Here is a 14937-nt window from a genome sequence, read left to right as displayed (position 1 = left end):
AGTTCCCCCCCCTCCCTATAGATATGCAGGGTAGTTCCCCCCTCCCTATAGATATGCAGGGTAGTTCCCCCCCTCCCTATAGATATGCAGGGTAGTTCCCCCTCCCCCTTCCTATAGATATGCAGGGCAGTTCCCCCCCCCTTCCTATAGATATGCAGGGCAGTTCCCCCCCTTCCTATAGATATGCAGGGCAGTCCCCCCCCCTCCCTATAGATATGCAGGGCAGTTCCCCCCCCTCCCTATAGATATGCAGGGCAGTTCCCCCCCTCCCTATAGATATGCAGGGTAGTTCCCCCCCTCTCTATAGATATGCAGGGCAGTTCCCCCCCCTTCCTATAGATATGCAGGGCAGTTCCCCCCCTCCCTATAGATATGCAGGGCAGTTCCCCCCCCTTCCTATAGATATGCAGGGCAGTTCCCCCCCTTCCTATAGATATGCAGGGCAGTTCCCCCCCCTTCCTATAGATATGCAGGGCAGTCCCCCCCCCTCCCTATAGATATGCAGGGCAGTTCTCCCCCCTCCCTATAGATATGCAGGGTAGTTCCCCCCCTCCCTATAGATATGCAGGGCAGTTCCCCCCCCTCCCTATAGATATGCAGGGCAGTTCCCCCCCTCCCTATAGATATGCAGGGTAGTTCCCCCCCTCTCTATAGATATGCAGGGCAGTTCCCCCCTTCACTTACCTGTGGTTGTGCCAGCGTCACTCCTCTCCTCAGATCAGCAGATAGGAAGTGAAGACGTCCTGCTTCCTGTCTGCTGCACAGCAACAGGCAGCCTGGCGATTGGCTGTGTGTTGCTAACCACTGACCACCAATGTTTTTGATCGTCGAACCCTCCACCCCCCGCGGCGACCCCCCTGCGGCGACCCCTCCCTCCCCCACCCCGGAAAAAAAAATGAATGAAGAAAAAAAAGAATGAAAAAAATAAATAAATACCTGCAGCATCGCGCCCCCCGGGACCCAGCGCCCCAGGCTGCAGGCTGGTCAGCCTAGTGGTTGATCAGGCCCTGGTCTGGATACAGACATCAAAATCTTGCAATTGTTGAACAGGAAAATTGTTGTGACTAGGAAAGTTCCATTCTTGGAACAAGGTGTCGTCATTATTGTGTAAATAGTTTACACAACATTCTAAATCATGCTACACAATTTGTGAGCACATATAGGAAGTGCTACTTATCATCATCATTTATTTATATAGCGCCACTAATTCCGCAGCGCTGTATTTGTCAGTCCCTCAGACATCAGTCCCTGCCCCAATGGAGCTTACAGTCTAAATTCCCTACATGCAGACAGACTAGGGTCAATTTGATAGCAGCCAATTAACCTACTAGAATGTTTTTTGGATTATGGGAGGAAACCCACGCAAACACGGAGAGAACATACAAACTCTACATAGATAAAGCCATGATCGGGAATAAAACTCATGACCCCAGTGATGTGAGGCAGAAGTGCTAACCACTGAGCCACCGTGCTGCACCTTATATTAGTTTATTTCAATTTATCTCAATAGCAACAAGGATATAAAACAGGTGACTGCTGACAATTATTCTTGAACACACGTTACATACCTGTCTTTTACTTGAAAAAGGGAAGTTAAATTAGTGGATACATTGAGAACAAATCTGTGTGGGTGTACTTGTTATTACTATAGCAGCTTTGCATCAGGGACACTTGTTTTCATGCATTCCATCTCTTACAAGCATTTTCACAAAGGAACAGTGTTGTATAGATAGCAGTGAGAGTGGACAATGGCAATGCAGATGAGAGCATTATGAGTTCATACAAAAGAATGAAAGCTCAGAAATTATTTCTTAAGCTCTTGTAAACGGAAATATGTAGCCTGGATTGAATGAGTAAACTATTCTTTGTAAAATACAATTTATTTATTTTTTATTATATGTGTATCAAATATTGGCACTTTTTCATATTAGAATAAGGTGTGTGTATAAAGAATTAGTATTCTGCAAATATCAGAAAAGGATACAACACATAAAATTTATATATTCTCCAAGATGAACAACATCCACATAGTTCCCAATGGCCCTGATTTGGGCTGGACAGGCAGAATATGAAAGAACTGTCCTGCCCCACCGACTCCCTGGACCTTTGACCCCATTGCATCAACACTGGTCAGTGCAGCAATGCAGGTGGCTTTGGGGGAGAAAAAGCAGGTCGGACCAGGGAGCATGGCACTCTCCAATTGAAGCAGCCACACCACCATCTCGGTGTGACGGAGCCCCATTTGTGTATGTATGCCGGCACTATGTTGGGAGATATGTATATAGAATGCTTTGCAAATAAGTCCTTTAAAATATTGTATTTGTTTATGAGGGTACTGTCTGTATTATTACTATTATTTTACTTAATATTTATATAGAGCAATCATATTCGACAGAATAGTACAATAAGAATATTTTATTTAGGCACAGGTTTACAATCTAATTTCACACACATATAAATACTAGGGCTAATAAAGTGAGAAGTGAGAAGCAATTTAACCTGTTAGTATGTCTTTGGACCATGGAAAGTATGCCAAACGAGCGCTGGAAAAAGATACAAACACCACACAGAGTCCAAATCAAACCCAAGTATCCAGGACCGCAGTATAGTGATTCTAACCATCCTGCCAATGTGCTGTTCCTAAAGAACAAACTATAACTGCAGTCAGTTACATCCTAACAAGGCTGGTAATAAGGTTGAATGTTATTGGGTGTATTCAAGAGAAATACGTTCAAAAGGAAAACAGATAAAACACATTGTAAATGTTTCTAAGATATTGTTATTGTTTGTCAAGCAAAAGGTTTACTTTATTGTCCATTTCAACTGCAATGATGCCCGTTGACGCAATGACCTAACCTTTTGCTAAATAACAAGTGCTATAAAGTGTCATTATATGCTTGTAGCAAAGTACATGTCAAGTACATTTTCTTAGAAAAAAAACAATGATGCAAGCAAACATGTCATTTCTGTGTGTAAAGAATAAAACGAATGTTCCCAGTTCCACCTCTTAATGCAACATGTCCAAATGGAAAAACGGACAATATTAATGCAGTGTGCAAATGCAATATCTCACTGAAGGGTATCAAGGCCGATTCTGGATTGTCTGGTGCCCCCCTGCATGGGAGAGGCTTCACTGAGCAGGCGCCATTACCCCTGTGCTTAGTCTGATGTCTCTGCTCTGCGGAGAGCAGGGTGGGGGACTCGGAAGGTGGAACGCCAAGGCCAGAACTAGAAAGCAAAAATTTAGAAAAGACAGGCGGAGTGCAGCGTGTCTGGGTTTACTGTATTCTGGTGAGCCTGAAGGGTAGAATCCTACTGAATTTCTTTTCAATTAATTTTTCCATAACAGCATAATAATAATTATAATAATGATAATTTCAAGCCTAGAGTAATGTTTATAAGAAAAGTAGTGTAATGTAGGTCGTAAAGTTGATCTAAATTTGGGTCTTTTCTTCATTTAATAAATAGACCGGATACCAGGGTATGAGGGTGAGGTGTAACGGAGAGGGGGATTCTTGTAAAATATGTAGAATAAGGCAGTAAATCAAATGGTCAACATGAATAAGAAAGAAATGAGCAGGATTGGTATAAAATGTGATGAAATGACATTTGAAATGCAAAACAATGTACTGGATAAAATATAAAAATAATAAATAAATAAATAATAATAATAAATCATTTGTAGCTGTATTTCAGGAGATTACACAAATTGAGGGTAACGATTATGGCTCACATTATCGTCACTTGTTCCAGCGACAGTTTTGCGTTCACACACAGACCCATACGGAAGTGATGAAGAAATACTCACATGCTATCCTAACATAAGCCTTCCTGCTTTTGGTAGTTCCTGCAGAGCTCCAGGCAACACACTGGCACCAGTAGTCTTCTAGCCCAAACAGCTCCTCTACCTGCTGTCGCGATATCTCAATACTCACTTCTCGGACAATGAGACCTGCAAGGCACAGAAAACGAGAATGACTAATAATACCAACATACAGTATGTTCACTCAGAGTGTTTTACAATAATCCTTTCCCAGTTTCCCCCCAAAGTACTAGAATGGCAGTGGTCACATGACTATGGCAGTGATCACACGACTATGGCAGGGGTCATATATCTAGAACTCCCACAATCATTGCTGCCAGATCTTCAGCCCAAAGGATTCTCCAAGCTCAAAGATACTGTACAAGCGATGGTTCTACTGGGTTGAGAGCAAGGGGCTTATGTGTGGGGGCTTATTGCTTGGATTTCTCCTTTAAAAGAAAGGGAGGGGGACCTTGAATAAAAATCAAAAGCAGTGTTTTTATCAACCTAAAGCAACAAAAAAAAAATCAATAGCTTAGTATGATTTTATTTATTTACTACTAGTGAGTCCTTGAAAAATCACCAATGGAGTTGGAAATTGTGGTTTGTTAATATAACCTCATTATACATCACACTTTGAGCTTGTTGATCAAATACTTGAATAAAAAAATGAAAACATAACAGAAAAAGGGATATCAACAATGGATGAAAGGCCTCTTTCACAGTTTTTTGGGAGTTCTGCGTCATGTAACCTGAGGCTAGAGCTACACAAACCTGAAGAGGTATTCATGCTATGAATGTTCCTATTTGTGACGCATCCAGCCCGAACAGCCATCAAAAGCAGAACTAACCCTTTGATTCCTCCTCAGCCTCACTGAGAGCTCCTATTCACAGTGCAGACGATTAATTGCAGTTTGTGCACAGTTGTATACTGTTCATATTGCATGCTGCTTATATCTAAAGTGTGCTTCACACATAACAACGATTCAACGGAGCATGTAATATCTGTGAGATTTCTGGTGGGAACTCATTTTAATGAGATGTGTTCCACCTATCGCCTCTTTGCATAATTATCCATTACAGTTTATCTGCAAATAACAAGTTATGCCTGAAGAAAATAAATAATATAATAATATAATTATGAGTAATTACTGTAAATAATTTTAAAAAAAATCCTGTATTTCGAGAAAAAATTAAATGACAAAGGAAAAAAAGAAACCATCTCTATAGTGGTTCCATGCTTCCCTCCAAACAAAATTAAAAGACAATTTGTTGTCCTATGTGGAGATAAGGGAATGTAAAAAAATTGTTGATAACACAAATATAAATTCAAAGAGCATGTGTGTTTAACCTGCCAACCTCTCTAACAGCAAGAATGAGAAACAAGCTTCTCCAGCATGCTATGGGAATGTTTTAATAATGAGGGTAACAAGCAAGTTCAAAGCAGTTTGGTGGTTTGGGAGTTGAGGTACTTAAATATCAGAGTTACATTAGTAGCAGCTGAATGCACAGTCACCTTGCATCAGACATTTACATAAAAATAGAAAACTCAAAAAGTGTATATATGTGTGTCGCAGTGGCTGTTATGTCAACCTTTTGCTGTGTCTCAGCACACTGCTGAAAGGCATACATTGAGAGTGTTGCAGAATTAAACTGGTATATATATATATATATATATATATATATATATATATATATATATATATATATATACAAGTTAACCCTTGCATGATACTCATGCATTCTAGTCAAATCAAGATACTTAGGGTCTTAAAAAGGTTCTTGTCATGCATTTGGGCCTAGCCCAGGCCTCCTCAGGGGAAGAGCGTTACTTCCCAACGCAAGCACCCTTTTTAATGTGTGTTCATGAGGTAAAATTACCTCACGAAAATAAGTTTGACCCCTCAACTCGTAAATTTAGCCTTTACTACCCCTCCCACGGGGGGAAGTGGGGATGATGGAAGTTAACTGACTTGACTATTCTAATTTTTTTGTCAAATAATGTCAGTATACCAAATTTCAGGTCAATTGGATGAGCCCTTTGTGAGAAAATAGTTTTTTCCACACACACACACACACACACACACACACACACACACACACACACACTAACGCACGCCTCTACACATGTGTGTTCATGAGGTAAAATTACCTCACGAAAATGAGTTTGAGCCCTACAAAATTTCAGCCCTTTTTGAATTTTTTTCCCCACACACACTAAGAATTTAGTAGGTCAGTGTATAACTCTGCCCAGCAGGTGGCGCTGCAACTTTTTTTTTTTTTTCACACACACACAGACAGACAGACGCCACTAAGCATTTATATATTAGTTATTATTTTATTTATTTTTTTATTTATTTATTTTTGATCTCGGAGTTTCTTGAGCAAGTGTTGTTTTTATGCTTATGACAAGTGGTGCTGCTTGTTTCACTTTTTTATTTAAAAACTGTAGTACATATTTCTGGTGAAGCAACCAAAATGGCAGCATCTATACATTTATGACTGCAAATATTAACATCGGTCAGATTTTCTGAATACCATATGGAAAATAATTGCTTCTCAAGTTTGATTTACCTCACCTTTATATACTTAGGCAGAACATTTAAATATCAGTTATCAAAACAAGGTAAAATGTTCTCTAATATTTTTTTAAATAAACATTATAATATATATGTTGCCTACACTCAGTGGAAGCAGCCATTTTGTGGGATGAACCCATATTTAGCCCATTCATTCAATAGAAAAGAATGACAAAAGCGAAGGTATGCCTTAGTGATGTCACTATTTCATAGTCCAAACATTATTTTCCATATATCTACCTACAGAGGCATGAACGAAGGATTTTTACTTCAGGAACCACTTACAATGTAACTTGCATTTCGTTTGTGTCTTTTAGTACTAAAATCTCCACATATTTTACTGGACTCCTCAATATACCATTAGTGGAGGTAAATGCAAGGAAAAATTTCAACTAATTCAAGCAAAGTGCAGATGAGTATACCCTTGAATCTCATTGAATACTGCAGAATGTATCTTCAAGGTTAAGCAAAACATTTTTCTGAACACTTGGCAAGGTACTATAATCGGCTGAGTTGTTGGCAATGTCACTATATAAATGTACGGGTCATTAAGATGTAACACAAGTAAAATTAAAACATGCCTCTGATTTTCAAGGTCCTGGAGAGGCTGTTGCTTTTTTTCAATTATTTTGTACAGAAGATAATTCTGTATTTATTGCTGTCACTGTGACAGGTTTCTGACAAACTTGACAATTTCTACCACAATTGTGAAGAAAATTAATGTTATAGACCAAAATCAACAGGCACATACTGAAATTGGTAAATAAGCAAAATAACCAAACTGCAGCCATCTTACGATTCAATCAGCTGTCTTATAAATTGTCTTTTTAAAAATGTGTAACTTTTTTATACAATGCTACAAGTATTTGCATTTAATTAACATAATTAATACAATGGTATCTTACTAGTATCTATAAAATATTTATGTTTTCCTGCACTGATCAGAGGTACAGCAGTTTGTATACCTGTACATGTATAGCTAAGGCATTTTATATTAATATTTAACTGGATTGTTTTTCACCATAATAATAAACTAATATGGTTAAAGGTTTCAAAAGTAGTTTATTAAGACAGAGTAAAGCCATTGCTACTGTGAGTCATTAATCTTAGAAAATGCCATGACATAACGAGACACCAGGTATTCTCAGAGACCTATTAAAAGAAAATAATTTATAAGGCTTTCAAGTCAACATCTGCCTATCTCCACAAAACAGCTTGAAGTAGGATACAAATAATAGATGTGTGAGGAGAGGGGGATGGAGATGTTCAGGGGTGTGAGGATTGGGTCACGAGATATTTATGTCATGATGGCCCCACCTCCTGCTGCACCCTGAACCTCAGGAGTCTCCCGGATGTTCCAGGAGAGTAGGTGAATATGTTCTGGAGTGGTCACATAGATTTCTGGTTTAATATGGTGTCTGCTTGATTGCAAAAATTAGCTTTTAGTCATGCTTGCCAACTTTGCAAAGGAGTGCACTGGGAGAGTGGGGGAGATGGGCATATTGGGGACAGGCCCCGGTGGATCTCGTCATTTGGCCCCGCCACCTAAACATCCATCCAGATTTTTTCTGACCTATTACAGCAGGGGGCGGGGCCTCGATGACGCGTGATTCGTGTCACAAGCCCCGCCCCCAGCCACTTTACTATTGAGGTGGTTAGGAACCGGGAGGTTGCCCTGCTCTCCCAGGAGGCTGGGAGGACTCCCAGAAATTCGGGAGTCTCCCGGACATTCCGGGAGAGTAGGCAACTATCCTTTTAGTTAGTTAATGAAGATAAACCAAGCAGCAGTTTAAGAGAAAAACAAAAAAGGTTTAAATTAAGGAAAAGGTGACCCTAAAGCTGAAGCAGGATGAACTATGTATTGATATCTGCGCTGTTTCCATCAGGCACAAATTTAGCACTTTCCACAGACCTGCAAATGTATGTGCAGAAAGATTTTATTGGTGGTCTTTCCCAAGAATCGGGTGTATACCTTCAAATGCACTTGGCATATAAGTAGGGACATTTACAAATAGAAAAGCAGAGAAGATCCATTGCTGCTAAAGGCTCTTTACATAGAAACAACATATTGTATTGCTATTTAACTTTTCTGCTAAATTCCTTATGTAACATTTATATTGCTGAGTGTAGGCCCTTCACCAATTAAACCCTGTCAGGCATACATTTTTCACTCGATATACTACAATACGAGTGTTGTGTCTTTAAATGCTTAACACCAGCCCAACAACCAGTTTTTATTACTACTGTGTCCTAGCCACTAAACTCACACTAATTTAAAAGGTTAAAATTAAAATACTTTTAACACTTTTGACAGGTGTGATCATCTTACCAAAAAACACACAAGAGAAAACAAAAAAATAATAGACTGGATAATAAGTGCCGGAGGTTTGAACTTTGCATTAAAACTGTGGTACCCGTCTCACAAAGAAAATCTGTGCACTTTTTATCTCTGGTTGAGAGGATTTACATGCTCTCTCTAATGATCTGGGCTGTCAGCACTCAGTAATGCTTCCCAGTCTCCAGATTACTGCTCATGCAAAATTGAAGCACTTTTGAGGCAGTTAGAAGCTGCAGATGAATCTCAATGTGTAAGCACAAGGTGTAATGGTTCTTCAGCACTTGTTAGATGAGGGGTGGTGATCACAGGGAAAAAATAAAAGTTAAAAAAAAAATCTTCAGTGAACTCCAGCCATCTGTACATGATGTGAAATTACATGATCATAGATGGAGGATGAATAACTAATTGAGAGAAAATAAACGTTATGCTACATTTTACTATTTTGTCACTAGCTTGACATTTTGCTGGACTGCTGGGCAAATCAGCAGTCGTGTTTCCCCCGCAGGCCTCTGTCCTCTTCTTGCATTATGGGAAATAGCGCACATTCCATTTTTAAGTAAGTGTCACAGTAGTTCACAGGGCCTTTAGCAGAATCGATTGAATTTATGTATTTGGACCTTGATTTACACAAGAATTAATATGAAGCTTTTATTCTCAGTCCTGCAGAACATTCTGCCACACAGCAGGGAACTAGGCACATAAAAAAATCACTTTTGAAACCTCTTTTGTCAAGGTAGCTGTGAAATGAAATATCAGTTTGACAAGGACTTCAGGTTGTGTCAGTGTGCATATAAGGTCTTACCTCTTTTCCAGCAACTGCATGTATTGTTTAGTGAAGTAACTGACAATAACTGTGACAGCTGGTTATATAAGAGGTCATTTTACACAATTATCCTTCAATGCATAACACTACATAGCTATTAACACATTTGTTCTTCTAGATTATATTTTGCCAGTCTTGTGGTTCCCGCACTTGCAGGCTCGGGCATTCAGTTCCACATAGTGGAAAAAAATGTATAAAAATTTATAAAAATATATTAAAAAAAATGTTAAAATATTTACCATTTTCTAATATAAATAATCTAAATAAAGCATTTTTCCTTTCTTAATCAAATGCTATCTCCATCCTAGGATAGCGATAGCGAAAAGAGAATTGAGGCAGTACATATACCGCTGCAGTCCTTGATATGATATATATGATACATCACATACATAATATACACACTCTATAATGTGACAAGTTATTGCATACATAAGGTATTGCTGTCATAATGCCCTATCCTCACTCTCTGGAAGGAAAGAGTGTGTGTGTGGGGGGAAGGGGGGCTTCTGGGCAAGAGGAAACCCCCCTCTAAGTGCATCTACTACTGATTTTTCCCTTCTCCAATCGTAATTGTAAAATATTAAATCCTAATCCTAATATTTCAGATGCATTTGGAGGTTGAATACTGGAAAAATAAGCATTCCAAGTTAGATATTTACAGGAAAAAAATCTGGGACTCTCCTGAGTAAACTTTGACATTATGGGCCAGATTCATCAAGGTACCTATCTGACGATTTTGAGCATATCGTATGCAAAATCACTCTGTGCATGCCCAAAATCAGCAGACACATACGTGAGCACGGCCCATTTTCCGCACGCCTGGGGATGTTTTGCCATAGTAAATTTACAGTAAGGGAGACACCCGAACTTCTAGGAGTCCTCCCGGACACCCGGGAGAGCGGGCAATTCTCCCGGATCCTGACCAGCTCTGTTAAATTAAACGGAGGGGGCAGGGCTTAGTGACGTCATGTATGCATTGTCGTGGCCCCACACCCTGTTTTTATTGGTTCAAAATACTGATGACAGATTGGGGGCATGGCTGATGGCGCAGTTCTTCGAGTCCCGCCCCGCACACCCACCTGCCTCCCGGGAAGCAACTTGCCAATGTTGGCAAGTATGATCTAATGGTCGTTTATCATGTGTTTAGCACGATAGTTGGGTGAAAAGCCTGTAGTGTGCACCCAGTCTTAGTCCTGATCAGTAGTGATGACAGTCTTGCATGCATGCTAAAACATGTGTTTGCACGTGTGTAAAAATGTATTTTATACTCAGTAGACATTAAGATCTTCCTAATAAATGTATTTAATGGTTTAAAAAAAATAAATAAATCACTTGTTTTGTAAACTGTGTTATCATTAATGCCTATATTATTACCAGGTGACATTATATCAATATTTTTTTTTCTGTGCATTTTTTGCGAATTTATTGATCCACATAGGTATTGGACATATCCTGCAGCATTTTGAGTAGTAGAGCACAGCAAAGGTGACGTATCTTGAGATACGTGTCCTTGGCTGCACTATATGCCTGAATGCATAGCTGTAGCTGTGATGTAGATAAGCAGAAGAGACAGAATTGTCAGGATTTAAGTGTAGGTGGAGTGGGCTCCAAGTCAATCATGTGATGCTCAGCAGAGGGGCACTTTCTGGTTCTATTTATCAATGCCCCTAGACCACATACCTGAGAGAAGGAACTGAGCCCTGAGCTACTATAAAATAGTCCCAGTCTTGCACCAATAATTGGTGTGTAAGACATAGATGAGCATGGGTTCACTTTAGGCTCCCTCTGAATTGCTGATCATGGTCAAGGTAATATGTAGCTTTAATCTACCTTCATCATAACCACACCGACTATTCAATAATGTAACACACTGTGATTAATACCCATGCCTGCTCTGGATGAGGAAACCGGGTAAAAAGGATTAATTCAGGACACGGCCATCTTATCAACATTTTGGGCCCCCGGGCAAAGCAGTGCACCGGGGCCCCTATATATACACATATATATATATATATATATATATATATATAAAATAAATTATTATATATATGTGCCCTGCAGCCCAGGGGGGAGCCGGATCGCCAGCTGACCGCAAGGTAAGTATTTTCTTATTTTTCTTCAGGTTTTTTTTTTTTTGCTGCCCCCGACAGGCCCCCCTGGGCTGCAGGGCCCCCGGGCAACTGCCCATTGTGCCCAATGGGAAAGACGGCCCTGATTCAGGACTAGTTATGATCAAAGGTTGTGCTGTAACAAGTATACTTCAAGTATAAGACTGCAGCAGAACAGTGTTTCATAGAAAAATGTAGGTCGGGTTCTGCGGTGCCGCTTTAGTCATATTTACCATATTTATTTTTCATGTTTGTGGAAACTCACTTTTATACTACAAAACCATGTGTTCTAGTCATACGTATTTCCCAGACAGATTACTACAGTTATGTTAGCACACTTGGCCAGGTGACGGTAAGAGACCATATGGGCAGCACAGTGGCTAAGTGGTTAGCACTTCTGCCTCACAGCACTGGGGTCGATACCTGACCATGGCCTTATCTGTGTGTTTTCTCTGTGCTTGCGTGGGTTTCCTCCGGGTGCTCCGGTTTCCTCCCACACTCCAAAAACATACTCTTAAGTTAATTGGCTGCCATCAAAATTGACCCTAGTCTCTCCCTCTCTGTCTGTCTGTGTGTGTGTTAGGGAATTTAGACTGTAAGCTCCAATGGTGCAGGGACTGATGTGAATGAGCTCTCTGTACAGCGCTCCGGAATCAGTGGCGCTATATAAATAAATGATGATGATGATGATGACGATAGCTCCCAATAGTTCTGTTTACATGATTCTTGGACCCTGAAAAAGGCAGACTCACAGGGAACTGGGTCAGTCTTCATTCGAAAGTGGGAATGGTTGACTGGATTAAGGAAGGTTTTGGCGAATTGGATTTGCGGACCAGGATCAAGGCTTACTTTGTCCCAATCTTGACTGGATAAATGTTGGTAGGTATGAGGGACAGAAAAGCCGCAGTAATGTATGGAGGTAGCCAGTGGTCACTTCTTACAGAGCAGAAAACACAATACAACATAAAGAAGACAACATTGAAGAGTGTATATGCTTGAATATGTGTAAACACCTTGATAAGTATATTTTTTATGGGCTGGTGGCTGCTTGACGCTCCACAGACAGACAGCGAGTTCAGAGAAAAGCTATGAGTCACTGCTCTTCCCTTCGTGTCTCCCGAGGTTATAGAGCTTAGTCCTGTCACTTCCTATATGACAAGGCTGAATAAGGTGCAACCCAGACAGAAGTCTGCAGCCAACATATGTTGTTAAATTGCCGATACACTTCAGTGTGCACCCTCACAACCAACTTGTATGGTTTATTCTGTAAATTGCTCAACCTAACATTTCTAACTGCTGAGAAATACGTTGTAAAATAAAAGCAACAACCACATTGCACCAATAAACTATTTATTATTGTAAAAAAAAGAACCTTTATCTCTATATATGATTCTGCACTGGATGGCAGTGTATGACAATCTTTGATATATACATTGCCTTTGACCATTTTAGCACCATCAGTATCCTTTTTCCAGCAAAGCTAATATTTCACCAAATAGTATATTAACCTACAAACCCCCAGAGACACCAGTTGACTCTATCATTTTACTCTAGCTAGGAAGAATGTATATGAGCAGAGTGAGTTAAGAATGACAGATGGTAGTCCATGTAGAGCAGAACATAAAAGATGCAATGAAAGCAACTTCTTTCATATCTTTTGCTGAGTATTTTAACTAAGTGCTGATTTATGGCAATATTAAAACCCCTACCTGTCAAGTTTAGGTCTAATATCCCATTTATGATAAATTTCAGCTTCTATTAACCATTTACTGATCTCCCAAACTGTAGATCTTGCACTGTATCCACATGTCACATCTGTATATATCACCTGCATTTTCTCTGTCATGAGAACCACTCTGTCTTATTGCTTCATGATGATAGGTTGCCTGTGAGTTTTTGGCCCAACTAGAATGTACCATTTGCTACCCAGGGGACACTGGGAGAAAAAACCATGCCTGTCACCAAGTTCAATAACAGCAATGGGCAGCATGAGCTAGATATGTTTTGTGTAGTGAAATAATATTCTATTGTAAGTACATTTGACAAACACCTGCCCATCCATTTGCAGATAGTTGCTAACTATAACAAGCCTGCTAGAACTACAATATAGTATAAAAAAACACACACTGGGCTATTGCAGAAGAAGCACGAATCTGAGTGAGCAGACTAGAATTCACAGAAATGTACTGTCCAGATTTGTAAAGTTATACACAAGGGTGTGGACTGGGATGTCACTGTAAGACTGTGGGCACTTATCAGACATTTCATGCTTTGGAGTTTGTAAAGGGAAGTTTCCCTTTACAAGGCGGCGCCGCTTTAAATTTAAGCTGTCATCTCGCCGATTTCCGGCGACTTGTACAACCCGCACTATGATACATTTACCCCCCAGGAAGTAAAAGCTGAAATAACAGGTAGTAGAGAGCAGGATAACTGCCAACTGTTCTGATTCTGGTGGGGCAGTCCTGATTTTTGGTGACTGTTCTGCTTTGTACTGATCTAGGGGCTGGGGTCCAGACTGTGCACTTTTTGCATACACTGCATTTGTATATGCTACAATATGGCACTAGTCATGCCCTCGTGGGTTGAATATGCCCCCTCTAGTCACACATTCAGGTGGTTGGCCACACCCCCTCTAGTGGGCCCCTACCATGACATCCCCCGGTGGGCCCTTTATGTCCCAGTTCGACACTGTTAATAAAAGGTACTTAACTGTCTATTTAAATAAAGAAAAACCTTCTATGTGGGGTTGACCTATATTTTTATGAATATATAGCAATTTTAGATACATTTTAGTTTCAACCCTAGCACTAATGAGGTCTGAAATGACAATGTTTCGTTAGAGAATAAGTAACATTCCTTAAACAGCAGCCCATAAGTCTAAATCAAAGTAATGGAAGAGAGCTATCCACTCATAATAGTCATCCCGTTTTTCAGTAGCCTTGTGTGATACCAATTACAAAAACAGTTTACTGATTTAGTACTAACACTTTCTTTGAATTCAGAACAGTTACAGTAAACACAATCCATAGTGGTCCTGACATGTCTGTACAAATAGAAAGAAACCTTCATAGTCTGCACAACAGCAAAATGAATAGTAGAGTTATTTCTCGGAATAATTACACCCATCAGAGGTACAGATCCTAGGATAGAAACCAACCTTCCTCTAAAGTAATCTTGAATTTTTCAAGACATCAGCAAAATACTCTACAAATTTGTTCAGCAAATGCCATGTATACTGGAATATAAGATATCTTCAACATAACAATCAGAGTACTGTTGCCTCAAAG

General features: G+C 39.9%; 1 protein-coding gene across 2 annotated transcripts in view; it reads right to left on the bottom strand.

Annotated features, from left to right (window-relative positions):
• Positions 1–14937, bottom strand: part of UNC5C (unc-5 netrin receptor C) — a 270066-nt gene that overhangs the window by 81834 nt on the left and 173295 nt on the right. For both annotated transcript variants that reach the window (XM_075201521.1, XM_075201530.1), the window contains exon 4: positions 3809–3952. In XM_075201521.1, coding sequence (XP_075057622.1) covers positions 3809–3952 — 144 coding nt within the window. The remainder of the gene's footprint in view (positions 1–3808; positions 3953–14937) is intronic.

This window comes from Mixophyes fleayi, chromosome 1, assembly GCF_038048845.1.
Source record: "Mixophyes fleayi isolate aMixFle1 chromosome 1, aMixFle1.hap1, whole genome shotgun sequence".
In the NCBI taxonomy this organism is placed as follows: domain Eukaryota; kingdom Metazoa; phylum Chordata; class Amphibia; order Anura; family Limnodynastidae; genus Mixophyes; species Mixophyes fleayi.
Note: the sequence above shows the minus strand (reverse complement) of the source record. Positions and strands in the feature narration are given on the sequence as shown.